This window comes from Hirundo rustica, chromosome 2 (genome assembly GCF_015227805.2).
Source record: "Hirundo rustica isolate bHirRus1 chromosome 2, bHirRus1.pri.v3, whole genome shotgun sequence".
NCBI classification, from domain to species: domain Eukaryota; kingdom Metazoa; phylum Chordata; class Aves; order Passeriformes; family Hirundinidae; genus Hirundo; species Hirundo rustica.
In genome coordinates this window covers 52,784,629-52,800,343 of record NC_053451.1, presented here as the reverse complement: position 1 = coordinate 52,800,343, position 15,715 = coordinate 52,784,629, and the positions used below count along the sequence as shown (strand labels likewise).

The 15,715-nt window shown below is 46.0% G+C and overlaps 1 protein-coding gene across 2 annotated transcripts in view; it reads left to right on the top strand.

The window, feature by feature from the left end:
* The first annotated feature begins 2,173 nt into the window (after nucleotides 1-2,173).
* Nucleotides 2,174-15,715, top strand: part of LHFPL6 (LHFPL tetraspan subfamily member 6) — a 136,181-nt gene continuing 122,639 nt past the window's right edge. Inside the window, exons 1-2 of one of the 2 annotated variants that reach the window (XM_040055551.1) lie at nucleotides 2,174-2,424; nucleotides 4,879-5,438. In XM_040055551.1, the coding sequence (XP_039911485.1) occupies nucleotides 5,054-5,438 (385 nt within the window). In that variant the 5' untranslated portion in view covers nucleotides 2,174-2,424; nucleotides 4,879-5,053. Of the gene's footprint in view, nucleotides 2,425-2,546; nucleotides 2,608-4,878; nucleotides 5,439-15,715 lie in introns of those variants that run through there. The other variant, XM_040055553.2, reaches the window with a different exon arrangement.

The following is a 15,715-nucleotide window of genomic DNA, read 5'->3' as shown; positions in this document are numbered from 1 at the left end:
GCTTCCAATGCCAGTTTTAACTGAGAAACAGTTTCCATGTGTGAAACAGAAGTTTTTTTCCACAGTCATTTTAATGCCAGGCAATTTCTACCCGTGTCTGATCCCAGCACATGCCTAATTTAGACATATTGATCACAGTTTCATTATAACCCAGGTCTTCGGCTAAGAAAAGAATGACAGACCTCAGCCTTTAAACAATTAAACAACCATTTAATAACAATATTCAATTCTTCTCTTTCTTTACACAGAGAGCAGAGTTCCAATGGCGCAAGATTAGCTCAGTACCCCTGTCATTTCAGGCACTGGTGAAATGAACACAGGGGGTAAAACACCACACTGAGCCAAGGGAAGGCACACGACCGGCAAACAAGGAGTGTCTACGTTCTCCAAAAACTGCATAGCTCCTTGCAAAAGTGGAGACCTGAGAGCTCGTGCATGCTTGGGGGTGGAGGCACAGCACCAGGCAGAAAGGTGATTTGAGGGGAGGATGCTGGAATGGTATGCTGTGGAGCAGGCTCCAGCTCTCAGCTTTGGGAAAGTCATACTGGCTCCCTTTCTGTCAGACACCCCGTGGGCACATCCACTTTCATGTTTTGGTGTGAAGCAAGGGTGTGCTTTTGAAGTGAATCTCCAGTTCATCCTCACTTACCACGCTTTATTTTACCCAGCAGAGGTGAATACACAGAGTGGGTTCAGGTAGCAATATAACAGAAGACAGGTGCCAGGAGTGTATCAGACACGTTCTAAGTTCTCATGGGGCCCTCAGTTCACACTCCGGCCTGGAGTGGAACTGAAGAAAAAACTATTGAAAAGTGTGAACATACTTTAGGCCTTCAACACCATGAGATCCAATGCCAGATTGATCCATATTACTTGCTAATATAGATATGTACTAGGTGGATATAGCCTAGAGGTAGTCAGCTGTGGGTATGGCTGCTTTGGGGTTACGCCTTCATTGTCTTCCTTGTGGAATATTTTATTGCATATATTCTAGCATTCAGCCTATATTTAAGCCACTTCTTTGATTTTTTGAAACACGCTTCCTTAAATACACTCGAAATGTTAGGGTGGGAAACTTGATCACGCTAGATACTTTCCAATCCATCTCTTATCCCTTGAGAAAATATGCATTTTCAGTAATGTTCTGATTTTAAGACTTTGCATTATGGGGGGAAAAATGGAAGTCTAATTTTAAAAATACCATAAAGCAGCTTTGTAACTTAATTCCGAAAATAGCTGCTGTTAGTATTAAATGGTGTAAATGCAGACTGAGTGCAATAAACCTCACTTCCATTTAGCATTAATAATATTAATGAATGGTGTTTAAATTACAGGCCAGGACTGTAAAAGAAACATTACCAAAGAGATTTTGCATGTCTGGTGCTGACATGATTTAAACCTGTCATAAAATTGTCTTGCATGAGAAATATATTCATGTTTCTGGGCGTAGAGGAAAAAACAGAATGGGAAACGTGTTTTTCTCCCAGAGGCTCTCTGCGCAGAAGGCAAAACTTTCCCACTTACGATACTCTGGGAAAGGGCTGAACATCCTGTGTCTCCGCTTGACCTAACCCATCCGGGATGAGCTGCTTGATCCTGTCATGACATTTACTCTCGCTGTAGACCAACTTGGGAACTGTTGCGATCAAAATGCTGGATCAGCAGCTCGCATGCAGAGACAGACACAGTTCTTATCACACGCACACCATCAGGAAACTAGTCCATATTTTCCCATGTAAGGACTGCAGCCTTTCCCCTTTCCTTCAAACACTCCATGGCCGTCTTTCCCCCCCTCGCCTCGTCCCCTGCCCTTTCCTCCTCTCCGTCCCCGGTTTCACTGCCCATTGCACCCCGCACTGAGCCGCCGAGCCCGGCGACTCCGCAGCTCTCCCCGCCACCTCCGCACCGACCTGGCCCCGGGACCCACCGCTCCGGCCCCGGGACCCGAGACGCCCCCGTCGCAGTCCAGGGCGGGCTCGGGAAGCCGGGACACACCTCCACAGCGACCCCGCGGGGCCGGGACCACCGCCCCGCCCCGTGAGGACTCGGGGACGCGCCCCCGTTCTCCGGTTCGCCGCTCCCCCGCCGCCGCCCGGCCCCTCGCCCCCGGCCCCGTCCGCGGCCCCGCAACTGCGCCGACCGCGGCGGGTCCCGCCCGGGGAGGCGGTGGCGGGGAAGGGGGAGGAGAGGCGGCGGAGTGCGCTGCCTCCCGAGGAATCGAACGGAGGGAGAGAGGAACGTGAGGAGGAAAGGACGGGCCGGGCTGGGGAGGGTCCCGGTCCCGGTCCCGCCCGCCTCGGAGCACCCGCGTCGCCTCCGCGCCGGGATCGCGGGTAGAGTCGCTTGGGGCGGCCGCCGCCCGCCGGCTCCGCTCCCATATGCTCCTGGCAGTCGCGGCGGGCAGCGTCCACGCCCGGCGCGTCCGTAAGTAGCCCTTCGCTCCCCGGCACGGCGCCTGCCCCCCTCCTGGCACCCCTAGACTCCTCGCCGCTCCTGCTCCTTCCAGACACCGGCTCTCCCACGCTCCCTGCGCGGCTGAATGCCCTGCTCCTCACGAAACCCCTGCACCCCCTTCCTTTCTCGAACCCCTGCTCTCCTTCGCTCCCGGTACGTTGCATCCCCTGCATGACTCTGGATCCCCGAGCCTTCAGAACGTCCTTTCCCTCCCCGACCCCTCCCCACCCTGCACGGCCGCATCATCTGCATCCCCAGACCCTCTTTCCCTCCTGTGTTCCCTTTCCCCGCTCTGACACCCAGCCTGGCCGCATCCTTGCCCGTTGCCCCGGACCCTCTAGACTCCCTTCCTTGTTCGGATTCCCAGCCCTCTCATCCTCCTGTCTTCCCAAATCCTTCTTCTCCCGGGCCCCCGTCCTTCCCGTATCTCCCTGCTACCCCGGACCGCTCTCCCTTCCCGGCCCCGCAGTTTTCCAGCTCTCCGTCCTCTTGGCCACTCGTATTCCCCGCACTCTCGGCACCCCTACCTTTCCAGCCCGTCCCCGCCCGCATTCTCCTTTCCCTCCCATTATGCTCCTTTCGCACCCCCTGAACCCACAACCCCTTCTCCTCCCGCGTCTCTTGTCCCTCTCGGTTCCCCTGCCCCTTCCAGGTCCCCTGCACCCTGCCCGGCACCACCCCACCCTGCCGGCTCCGCGGGCGCTGCGCCCGCTCGCCCGCAGTTTTTCCCTGGCGTTACCCCGGCGAGTTTTAGTTCCCGGCCGCCGCCTTCCCTCGGGGGAAGCCGTATCTCTCCGCCGCCCCCTCCTACCCTGAAGGCGGGGAGCGGGGTTTCGAGGCCGGAGGGGCGAGTCCGCCTCCCGGGAGAGCGCCCAGGCTGTGAGCTGGCAGGCTCCGGGGAGCCAAAGCTGCTGCCCCGGCTGGAGCCGCAGGATTTGAGGAGTCCTACCCCTGGGCCCCCCCATGTTGTTCCCTGTTTCCAGCCGTACCTCCTCTTGCGATTCAGGGCATGATCTCCCCTAAGTGCTGTGACCCACTTTGGCTTTGACTTTTGGTGCCACACCAAGATACAGACAGATTTCTTCTTCTAGATGATGCTTCTGAAGAAATGGTGGCCCCCCATGCCTCTCTGGCAAGTTTTTATTCCCAGGGTTTTTGCGTTTTGCAGGTTGAAAGACATTTCTGTGGCTAGGCTATGGGTAGATAGGTGTTCTCTTTTTCAGTTGCAGCATAGGCTTTTTTAATATTACAGAAGAGGCTTCCTTTTCTTAGTGTTTTAAAAGTAAGCAAAACTTTTGTGTAGTGCACATGGCTAATTTCACTTACAAACTTTCTCTGCATTCCCTCTACATTGTGCTGAAGTAGTATTCACTTTTTTGCCTTTTCATGAATTGGATTCACTGATTGGCGTCTAATCATGCTTAGAGGAAAAAGTCCCTGTAAATAGCTATCAGAATTAATTTGGCAACAACTGTGAGAAATGATCATAAATTTACAAATGCAGTTAGAATAATGATCCAACATGAATTTAATGAGAAATACACCCCCAGCCTCTGGGATTAGCATGTGGGTTTCTGGGACAGTCAAATGCACTTGGGCACACTGATACTGAGCTGAGAGGCTGGGAGTTGTCTGAGAGGATCCAAAGGGGTTATGGCTCCTGGGTGTGAGCTGGGAAGAGGCAAAGAAGGGCTGGGCTGAATGCAAGCAGGAATATTAAGAGGGACCTCTGTATTTTAATTGTGTGCTCCTCGAGGTTGTGTAGGGGTGAATCCAAAAGATGTGGCAATGTTTTCGCTTACCAGAAGCCCACCTGGAGATCGGGTTCCTGGCACTTTGAGACATCACGTGAATTAAGGCTCCTTTTGCACCGGGATGCCAAACAACTTGGAGTGCTGGAAAAAATGTCAGCTCATATCACTTCTTTGGGGGTGCATTAATAAGTTTTACCTGTGTCAAAAGAGTCTGATCTTGAAATGCCTTAGCCACCGTGGGTGGTTTTGCGCTGAAGCTGCCGGAGTGAAGTATGTTCTCCAGGCATTGCAGGAGGAAGGTCTAGCTAACTAAGGATAAGCACCACCTCATGTATTTTTTCTGTTGGTACTGGAAAGATCTCCTCTTGCAGTGGAGAAGAGTGAGGCAAGTACGGGAGCCCCTGAAGGTGGCTGCAGAGCGTTCCTGGATGTGCACAGCAGCCTGTGCCAGCTGGGCTGCCAGCCACCACCATCACACTGACCACAGAAGCTGGTGTTGCTGAGAGTGATTGTAGGGTCTGCTTGCAAGGGTGGGACAGAAAAGTGACATGTCTTATTCAGAAGTCTTCCATAAAGGAAAAACACTGTGGCAGACAAATATTTTTTCTAATGTCAGAGTTACTGAACTTGTACTTTTCTTCCTTTTTTTTGTGTTTTGTTATTTAATTAGGGACCTTTGACTTCATGATGGGAGGAAATATCGCCCTGGCTGTTAGGATCCGAGCTTCTCCCTGTGTGAGGATTTGTCAAGGCTGAGAGATTCCGGATTATCCATAAAGCTCCTCTAAAATACACAGTTACTTTTGCGTCTTCCCATCGTGAGGGGTCTTGGAGCAGATACAAAGATGGCCTCTAGCCTCACCTGCGCTGGCGTCGTCTGGGCCTTTCTCTCGTTCCTCTGCGCTGCCGCCTCCTGTGTTGGCTTCTTCATGCCCTACTGGCTCTTGGGGTCTCAGCTGGAGAAGTCTGTTTCCTTCGGCACTTTCCGGAGGTGTTCCTACCCAGTGCGGGATGAGAGCCGCCAGATGACCGTGATGGTGGAGCAGTGTGGCCGCTATGCCTCCTTCCAGGCCATCCCGAGCGCCGAGTGGAGGATCTGCACGGTGGTGACGGGCCTGGGCTGCGGGCTGCTTCTCTTGGTGGCCCTGACAGCTCTCATGGGCTGCTGTGTGTCCGAGCTCATCTCCAGGACCGTGGGCAGGGTGGCAGGAGGCATCCAGTTCCTGGGGGGTAAGTGCTCTTGCGGTGAGGGGATGGGGATGTCCCGGCTATCAGTTTGCACGTGTGGAGACTCCTGGTGCTGTGGGTCTTCCCAAAGGAAGGAGAGGGTGATTCATATTTTCTCCTAGTGAGGGAGACCACTTGGCTCCCTCAGCAACTGAGCTGCTTGTGTGGCTGCCTGAATGTGGCCTGTGCTCTTGTGCTCAAGTCCCTGTCTGGTCATTGTGTGACCTTTGAGAGCTGCGTGGCAAGTCGACTTCTGTGGGCCAGCGTCTTCACAGCAGTTTTGTGGGTTGTAGTTTCCAGCACAGCGTAGCTGAGTTGGAGGTACCTGGAGAAGCGTGTGGGCTACAGATCCACGTGAAGCATTGTGGTTTGGCAGAGGAGAGGTTGTGTTGTGTGGGAACAACCTCTCTTTCTCCTTCTTTCCCTTATTACTGGCAGAGCTCCCTCCAGCTCTGCTCTCTGCAGCTGCATGGATCTGGCAACAAGCTTTTGGCCCAGGTTTGAAGTGGGGATTGTTTATCCGTGGTGGAGGTGGCCCACCATCTCCCGGGAGGAGCCCTGCTGGGCTGGCTGACCCGTGCTGCCTGCTGATGGGGCCACAGGTTTGTTGGCAGTGTGTGGGAGAATTACCTCCTCTCCTTTTTCTAACTTGTAATTGTGTGACGTCTTTGTAAGAGTATTTGAAGGGTGTGAGACAATAAATAGGATCTGCAAGCGTGCTTTTTACAGGGCTGTTTTCCCAGTAAATCATCACCCTCTTGTCATTGGTGACATGCGGATCAGTGGCACTTACTTTTGCCTGATGCAAGCGCTCCACCACACACACGCAATTGCCCCCCTAAGATAACGTGTTTCTCTGAGCTTTGGGTGCTGAGGCAGTACAGGTGCCAGCTTTTTGGGTGCTCTGCAGTATCTGGTCCCAGACAGGCACCCTGGCTCATGCCTCAAAGGAGTGGAGTGTAGTGAAACCCTCATTTCTCTCCCCTGCAAACAAGCGCTTGTGCTGCAAGGGCAGTCTGCTTACATGCCATGACTGCAGCTTCTAAGGAAGCACAAGACAAAAACTTGACTAACTGTCCAGCTTGGTGAGGACAGCTGAGGCTGGGAAAGGGCCCAGTGCCAAGCCTTCAGGCGGACAATTCCTGTGTAACTCCCTCCTGGCCACAGGGAGCCCTGTCTCCAACTTTTTGAGTAGTTTCTGCACTTTAGAGCAAGCTGACCCCATCGCTTCACCCTTCCCTCCGCTTTGCGACCCACAGGCATTCCTGTGTTTAATCTGCCTGACAATTTGAAAGTGCAGCAGCTGCTGGAGAGTTAACGCTGCTGGGTGCTGCAGTTTCTTGAAACCTGCTTCATTATACAGTTCCAGCCAGGCAGCTGGGGGTGGAGGAGGTTCTCCGTCCGGTGACAATATGCAAGCCTGCTTTGTCTGACTATTTTCGCTTAGAGCCGTCATAGGCTTTAACCACCCCCTCTTTCCAACTGCTGTCTCGGCTCATCTGGTTTTAATTTGCACTTGGCCCCTTTCTCTTGACCATGTTCTCCTACGTGCCTGTGGAGCAGGGCTGGCAGAGGAGCTTACAGCTGTTTGTTTACAGCTACCCCAGCAAACAAGGCAGCTCCAGCAAAGGGCACGTGGCCCGGGGATGCAGGAGGAGCCCTGCTCTCCGTGACACTAGTGTGGGCTGAAGGTGTGCACCCTTCTCTGAGGCTCCTGGGCAAGGAGGTGAGAAGTTCCTTCAGAGCACACCATGGCAACCCCTGAAGCTTGTCCAAGCTGACCTGCCTGGAAGGGCATGAGCAGGTAGTGCTTGTTCTCAGTAGGTGGCAATTCAAAGAAATGTGAACCTGTGATATGAAATGAAAATTGCCAACAACTTTGCTTACAGTTGAGAAATTAGTTACACAGCATGTCTAATTTTCCCCTCTGCTAGCTTTTATGGTTGTCTCACATTTCATTCAACACTGCTGGAATTGTGTAAGAAAAGACCAAAGTGAGGACAGTAATTTCTTAACTTGCTTAAAACGTAACTGTGGGGGCACAAGGCAGAGGCCAGGTGGTGAAAGCCAGTAATTTTGGATAAACTGCAGGGGCATAATAGGGTCAAGAGGGGAATGTCTTCCTTACACCCCTCATCAGATCATAAGTTGCTATAAATCAGTCTAAGTTAATTGTTTAAATAACGTGAGTACATTTATTCAGATGTCTAACTTAGGCACTATAGTTATTATCTTGTTTTATGTCAAGATAGCCGTGAGCTGGTCACCTTATTTACAAACAGGGATTGCCAGCTCTTTGTTCCCTCTACTGCAGTTGTAGGTGTAGCTGTATACCATGATGTGGGCTTTGAATGTGGCTTGGTGGCAGTGCAGTCACTGTCATTTTAGTTGGTCTCCACTTAGGCATCTAATCAAATAAAACCCTTATAAATACTTTTCATTTTTAATTGTGAAGAAGAACTCCAGTGTAGCTTTGTATGAGGAAAAGCCCAGGAAAATAAGCAGCCACTGAGTGATGCTATTAATTCATCCTCTGCGTTAGGACAGGGAGATGGCTAAACAGTTTCACTTTCTTTTTGTCTGAGGCATCTACACCCATACCCTGCGGGGGCTCTTGCTCCAGTGGCAGAGGATGAGCATTGGAATAAACCATATTTCTCCTGAAGTTAGAAACCAGCATAAAGACAGGTTCAGTGTAGCTAGTTTATGGCTTTACTTGTGTTCCTTTTGTTTTGGATCCAAGTAAGTTTCTCAACATGATTTAAAAACGTGGACTGGAGGAGGACGTAAGCCAACGGATAATGGATTATTATGGGAGGCCCAAGAGCAGGGGAGATGTACAAGCCACTGTGGTGAGCCAAAGCTAAAACTTAGTCCAACACTAAAAGCATTTTTACTGCTACGAAGACGTGGGCAGAGAGTTTTGCCTACCAGAGGTGGTAAGCGAACAACCTGATCCTTTTCCTCTAGCATTGTGAGGGAGGAATGACTCCAAGTAGGTCAGTGGAATAACACCTGTAAAAAAGTAGTCCGGCTTGTGCTAGCTAAATGATGCCAAGGTTTTATAGCTGGGATTTCCCCAAGTTGCATGTGGCAGCTGAAGGGAGTGAATTATTCATGACTGCTTTTACCATAAATCTGTTCTTCTGATAAAAATTGAATGGCAGAACCTGCAAGAAATTGCAGATCTAGGCAGAGTCAGAAGGGCTCTTTGGATATTGCTTGATCCTATGTACTTAGTTTGTATTTGCTATTTCAGATGATCCTGGCTACAGAGTATACATGTATTTTGAGGTGAGTCTGGGATGAAACATGTCAGTTTTTGTTTCTACTAGAAAGATTGCATCACAGACTTTTCCTCCCATTTGCAATTGTGGGAGCCGCTTCCTTTCCCATACGTGATCACGTGGCAGCTCTGTAGCCATTATAGCAACTGCATGAAAAACATTGCTTTTAGCTTTTTCTAAGGCAGTTTGGTGGTGGGTGACAAGAAGTGTCCAACTCCCCAAGGCCAGCCGTTTCTTGCAGTGGACATCAGTGGTCTCCAGTACACAGCTGGCAAAATGCTGCTGTGGTCTCTCAGATCATGATTCCTGGACATCTCTCTTGGACTGCTTCAAAGAAATGATAACTGAGGTGAAAGTTCTGCTGTCTATAACCAACCTCTTGAGGGCACAGTCATGTAGATGGATACAGTCTTCCCTGGTAACATTAAGTGCAGTGTTTCCAGCTAGTTTCCTTTGTGTGTTTGGAAGACTGAGATGCATATAACGTAGCTAGAACAGATTGCAAGGATGTAGCTTTGACCATAACTATTGAGGATGTGACAGCAGGGAGTGAAGTTTAACAAATCTATGGCAAATTGGAGTCTGTAATTATCGATCCTCTCATTGTGCTGTGGCAAGTCAATTCCACATAAATGGAGAAACTAGAAATTTGAATGTAGGTAGCTCAGATATGACATACTAATTTGGTGAATAGTTTCACTCTCTAAATGCAGAGCAATGATTTTAAGAACATAGCAATATTTTTCAGAACATAACAAACTTAAAGGTTAGCTAGTTTTATGAAAGGCAGTGGATCAAAAGGCACAACTACTGCGAGTATGGTCAATTTAAAGAGTATTATGCTGGCAAGGTGAAGCTTTTCATTAAAGTGGTCAGCACACGTGAATGAAATCTTCACTAGCTCAGAACTCCCTTTTGCTGTGTAGAATAGCTAAACCAAGCTCAGAGTATGGATTCTAGGGAACAGAATGTGGAACAATCTGCTGGCTGAAATACCTCTCTGCACCTGACACTATGGCTCTGATTCTAAGTGCTGTGTAAGAAGTGAACCCTTCCTGTGATTATGGGGTAGCCATGTGGCTGCCATGCTTACTGTCATCTTTAGTATTCATTGATTGCACTCTAATAAAGCACAACTTTTGCTACTCTCTTCATTAAATGAGCAAAGTTTTTAGCAGCATCTACTCTTCCTCTCCTTATTTCTCTGTCTTGTTTCCCTTATGTCTCATGGAAGTGCTGAAACTCCCAAAACTATGGTTCTTGAAATTGTTGGTCAGAAGATCTGGAGAGCTCTTGGAACAGGGGGTAGTGAAAGGAGCATTTGGTTATTTGAGAAGAAGGGGACACAGTTCCTAACAGCTTCTGATTTTGTCTCAGAAAATAAGATGTGACCATATGAAAAATGCTCTCAGCATTCCATGAAATTGCTGGAGAATCCTTCTTCAACTGTTCTGTGCCAATAGAGGCCATAATAGTTTCCATAATCGATAAGGTGCTCAGAGGAAGTGTTTGCTGGCTGCAGAGGGCAGAAAAATAAGGGCTGATCTCTCAAGATGAGCAGAATGTTGAGTGTGGAGTGATGTTTTGGTTCCATGTTATCTGCAACGGAATCTCAGAGAAAGCCTTTGTGATTTTGGGCTAAAGATTTTAAGGACACAGATCCAAATGCAAGTTTTATTGCATATCAATGGCTGAATATGACTTTGCAGGTGAGATGATACTAAAATGTAAGGGACCGAGGAGGAAAGAACACTTGGTCGTGACCTTTTGGGCTCATGTAGAGAAGCTCTCCCTCAAAGGATTTGCTTGGGGAAATAGTTGAAAAAATTTTAAGAGGCAGTCCTTGAGGGAGGTGGAGGCACTGAAAGTCGTGTTTCAAGAAACATGGCTGGCAGTTAAAGACAGCTCCAAGGTTCAAGGGGAACAAAACAGTCTTGATTCTGAGGCTGGCTAGGAAAGGGGCTTTGGGGAGAGTAGTTCCAGTTGACTACAGGAATTAGAAACTTCTGGGAAAGGTTTTTGTGCGGCTGGAGGAAAAGGCACTGACCAGTAACCATTATTTCATCTGACAGATCAAGTGAGGCTTTCTGCTTTCTGCCTGGAAGATTAAGATCAGCATAAGTTTCAGCCTGTAGGGAGAAAATGTAACTGAGAAAAGCCTTGCGGGAGCAGGGAAGATCTGAGATGATCAAGAAACTTCTATCAAGAAAACAGTGACCCCAGACTCTTTTCTGGTTCTCCCAAGCAATCAATTTCATCCTTTCCCCTATATATTCTGGCCATCTCTTCCTGCAATTTGTACCTGAAATAAACCAGACATTTAAAAAAAAAAAAAAAAAAAAAGGTCAAAAATGGTGTTTTAGTTCTTTCATCCTCTTCAGCCTTAATTTTTTTTTTAAAGGCTAACTTTTGGGGAGAGGCAAGGCAGGGTCATTGCTTCTGTCAAACATCAAGACCTCTTCCTCACCTGCAGATTAGCTGTCCAGGGCTGTTTTGTCATGCCTTCCTCTTGTTGGATGCAAAACTTCAGTGACTTTGCTGTGCTCCTGTAAACACATGACAGGGCAATCCTCATCCTAGGCAAAGACAAGCTGCAGGCTGGGTACCAATCCAGTATATGTGTGCACATACTGACACTGCAGGAGAGGCAAATGAAAGGACAAGAACCCTCACCAAGGTAACAGAAGAAGAGAAAACAATGAAAGCAACACTGTTGAAAGTTGCTAGTGAGTGATTGTGTGTCATGTCGTAGGCGCATTGATTCAGCAATGATAAAGTCATCAGAGAACACTGTGACTGCTCAGTCTGAGGTCTGCAGTAGCATAGGTCATAGGACAGCCTTCATATAATTTCAGTTTGAACTAGAGTGTATCTCTGAGGAAAAAACCTTCTAGTCTGAATTTAATTAAGTTTGAGAAAAGCCTGATCTCCATAAGTTGTTCCTGCGGTGAATTACTCTGCTTTTCTTCCAGATCATTAATGCAAATGTTAAAAACGTAGAACCAATATCATTGCAAAATTATGCTGTCTCAAGGAATATTTTGTCTTTTTCTTTTAAGAGCCAACACTTAGGTTGCTTTTAATCTATTTAAGCTGTGCTTTGTTGTGGTTTCTTTACTAGAATAACCTGTATAGAAACTGTTTTGTAGCTGGTGTGTTTCACACTATTTTTTTTCTCCAATTTTCTCTAGCCATCCACCAAAGGATTAAATACAGTATATAGTTTTGCAGTTTCATCCATTTTCAGCTAGGCTTTAACTTGCTAAATCAAATCCTCTGACTCCTTGTGCCTATACTCAATCTTTGCCTCCCAGCACTACAAGGTACCTTCACATACACGGAGTCAAATTCTTGGATTTAGATTTGGAGTCCAGCATAAGTAAGGCAGGGAAGTGTTACTGTTTGGGAAGATGTTCAGGACAAGGGGATTTAGACAGTGAAATTATCTTAAAGATTCTGTAGCATATGTTTTATTGAAGATAAGCCAGCTCTCTCTCTGCTGTATTCAGATAGGAGTTAAAATACAAGACAAATTCAGGATTGAAGACCAAATGTAATATATGAACCAAATGCAATGTATGTTCTCTGTCAGTTTATAAAAAACATTACTTAGATTCCTACTCTCTTAATTAGGTAGAGACTTCTATTACTTGAATCTTTCCTGAATGCATGGGCCATCAGATCTGACTGATAGGGAATCCAAGCTAGCAGGTACTTACCTGAAAGAGGTAAAGAAAGGTGCAGACTTAGATCCTGTATATTTTCAAGAGATGATACTGTTTTGCACGGTTGTCTTTACCTTGGGTCACAGAAGTTCCCACTGCAGCCTTGCTAAAGGCTGCTGTCCTGACTGATTTAACAGCACAGGTTTTTGTGAGATTTTCCTTAGAGTCCCACTGAAGGAGACGTGGTTAGCAAAGAGTGCTATTTGAGAAACACCAAGCATTTTAACCAAACAAGTTAGCGAGGAAGGATCAGTAATAAACACTACTAAAGTGCAGAATCAGTAGCTCTGAGGAGGCCATTCCTGCCACCAAGGTCTGCCACAAGCAGTGCAGAGAAGGCAAGGGGTTGTAATGCTGCAGGAACAGAGGAGATGTAGCTTAGAGAAGGCAGATGATGTGGAGAGTAGCCTTCATACTTAGCTGTCTTATTTTTTTTAATTCTGTTCTCAACCACTTTAGATAGCTCTTCTGGTGTTTCAAAATCTTCCATAAAAAGCATCAGGGCCCTTACAGGCTGCAAATTTCTGTGTGTCCTTTGAAGTCAGTGACACTTAGTACAAATTATATCACAACTTCTATTCTAGGATTATTTGATTTGACATTAGTCTAAAACAGGCGTGGTTCTCATGATGACTTTCTTCTTCAAGAGCTACCCCAATGAATTAACTTGTTTATACAGACTTGTTTTGAATACATATTCATTTTGTGGCCTTTTTTTTTTTTTTTTTTTAATTATATTCAACCCTAATATAAATTTTGACTAAATGCAGAGGAAGAAAAAGCCCCATGCAGAGTTTCAGCCTGCAGCAAATTTTGCAAGTAAGATTTTAGGTGCTTAGGAAGCACATTTAAAATGGAAATGCTGATGTATTAAAAGAAAAAAAAAAAAAAAGGAAGAAGATGTTGCTAAAATACTGTGAAGAATCTCTTTACTTCTCTTGTTGTCCTATTAATGTTGAATATAAAAGTGATGTTTTGAATATTGCTGCAGCTGTGTTGCGTTTAAGCAGAATTTTGCAGTAAGAACAGAATTTTTGATCTAAAGAAGTCCCAGAGTGCTGTTTTATTTATCTGTAGAATGAAGTTCAGTCTTCCTGCTTTTTTATCCCTTTTTTTATTAGAAAGAAGCAATGGTGCTCAGCACTTCTGTGACAGTTTTCATTTCAAAAGGTTTTGCTTACTTAACCTAATGAAACTTTAGGAAATGTGAGGCAGGGGACCAGATAATCTATTTTGCTGGTGTGGAGTCAGAGTAAATTCAGAGGTATTTAATTTTATATCCTTTACATTTTTGTTGATTAGAGAAGAATCGGGGTTGGAGTTAGCAATTTTTGTTTCTGCATTGAAAGATTTAGCTTGTTTTGCTTCCTGGGATATTTCAATATATATTTGGATATTGCTAGGAACTGCATTTAAGCATCAAAATGTTTCAATATTTTCCAGTGTGAGTGAAGTCATATGCCCTACAGACAGGACAGAATTATTCCCAATGGTGTATTTTCCAGGATTTTGTCCAGTCCGGTGCTAAATGTCTAAGAAATTTGTATTTTTTTCCTCATTTATCTTAGGAAATTCAACTTACTATGCATTCCACATGGTATTTTTTTTTTTTCCACAGTATTCAACTTGTATTTTCCTTTCCTTGCTCACATCCTTTTACTTCTCCAATACACATTTTTACCTTCTAAGGATTTTAGCTTTGGCTTCACAAAGTAAAATGAGTCACTTTTCAAACGCCATAATTTCAAGGAAGTGACGCATAGAACTCGAGAGCAGCCAATGTATTGATTCCATGCATTGAGCAGTTAGGAAGGAGTGTGGTGTAATTAATAAACACAGGATGCATTTGTACAACCAAAACTCCAACCACAGATGCTTAGCTTGTGGTGATCATCATGTTGGCTGGCCTCCTGCTCAAGGATGTCCTTTGGCCCTGTGAACACCTTTGCTGACTTCAGTGACGTTAAGCTTTTTATGCTGCACAAGTGTGAGGTCCTAAGTGGCATTCAGTTCATAAGAAGACGGCCTTAAGTCACAGAAAACCAAGAAAGGATCCTCTCCTTTTTTTGGGGGGATGACTCTGCCACCACAAGACATCACAGGTCAGAGGGGCAATATTGCATTTGACAGATTCCTTCAAGAAGCTGTCCTATATCTTCTCAGGCATGAAAAATTGGGCATGGTCACTGCACCCTGACAATGCTGGTGATAAGGTTGATGCACTAGGCTTGATTAGATCTCCTTTACATTGTTTGTTCCACTGTCAGTTCCCTGATGTCACAGGTACATCTGAGAACAGAGGCAGACTTTTTTTCCCCTCCAGACTAGCTTTTCCTTAGAGCCTGACCTGTTGAAATCAACAGCAGTGTTCTGCAGTAAAACTCAGGGGAAGAGAAGGATCTGGAGCTTAGCACCGTTGCTACTTACTGTGACTAGAGGGATTTGGAGGAAGTTGCTCCTGTGTGGTAGTGCAGAGACATTTTGGAATACCAGAGTCTACCTAATTACCCAGGTATGGAATATTAATTGCATCAAAACTAACACCTTAGAACAAAACTTTTTCTTGAGAAGATTGCTGTACCGTGAGCAGAATCCACAGTTTCTTACATAAGCCTGATAAACCCAAATCTTTCATGAGGACTGACCACTTTGAATTGATTTGCAGGTACAGTCCTTTACTAGAATAATAGACTTCTATATAAGCTTGGCAGTAGCTTGTAGGAATATGAAGAAAAATTATGATGAAAGAAAGACCTAAGCAATGACTAATTGAAATCATTGTTATTTTATCTTGTAGCAGAATCCAAAGAGCTTCAGAGAGAATTAAGCAGGTAATGCAGAATTCTGATAAACACTATATAGTTTCTATAGTAATGTAAAAGTTTGACTTTTTCTTTTGCAATCTGACAGTTCAGTTTTCTTGCATTGTTTCCCAATAAAGATGCCTTTGTAATATAAATTGGTATTGTTGATTTGAGAACAGTTTTCTAATAAATGCAAAGTGAAGTGGAGTTGGAGAAGGTACTGAGATAAAGCCATGAATGGTCAATCCGAAATAACAGAAGCTGCTTCTGTAAAGCAGCAGCCTGTGAAAGAATATTAAACCTGCTATCATAGTGATATGTAAGAAATGGCCTTATAACTTCAGAGGAGTGCACTGCCTGACTTCTTCACAAGTTCAGGTTTTTGTCCAAGCCTTCAGCCAAATGAAAGCCTATTTCTGAATGCTTTTAAAATTATTTTTTAACTGAGAACAAACTTGATATTC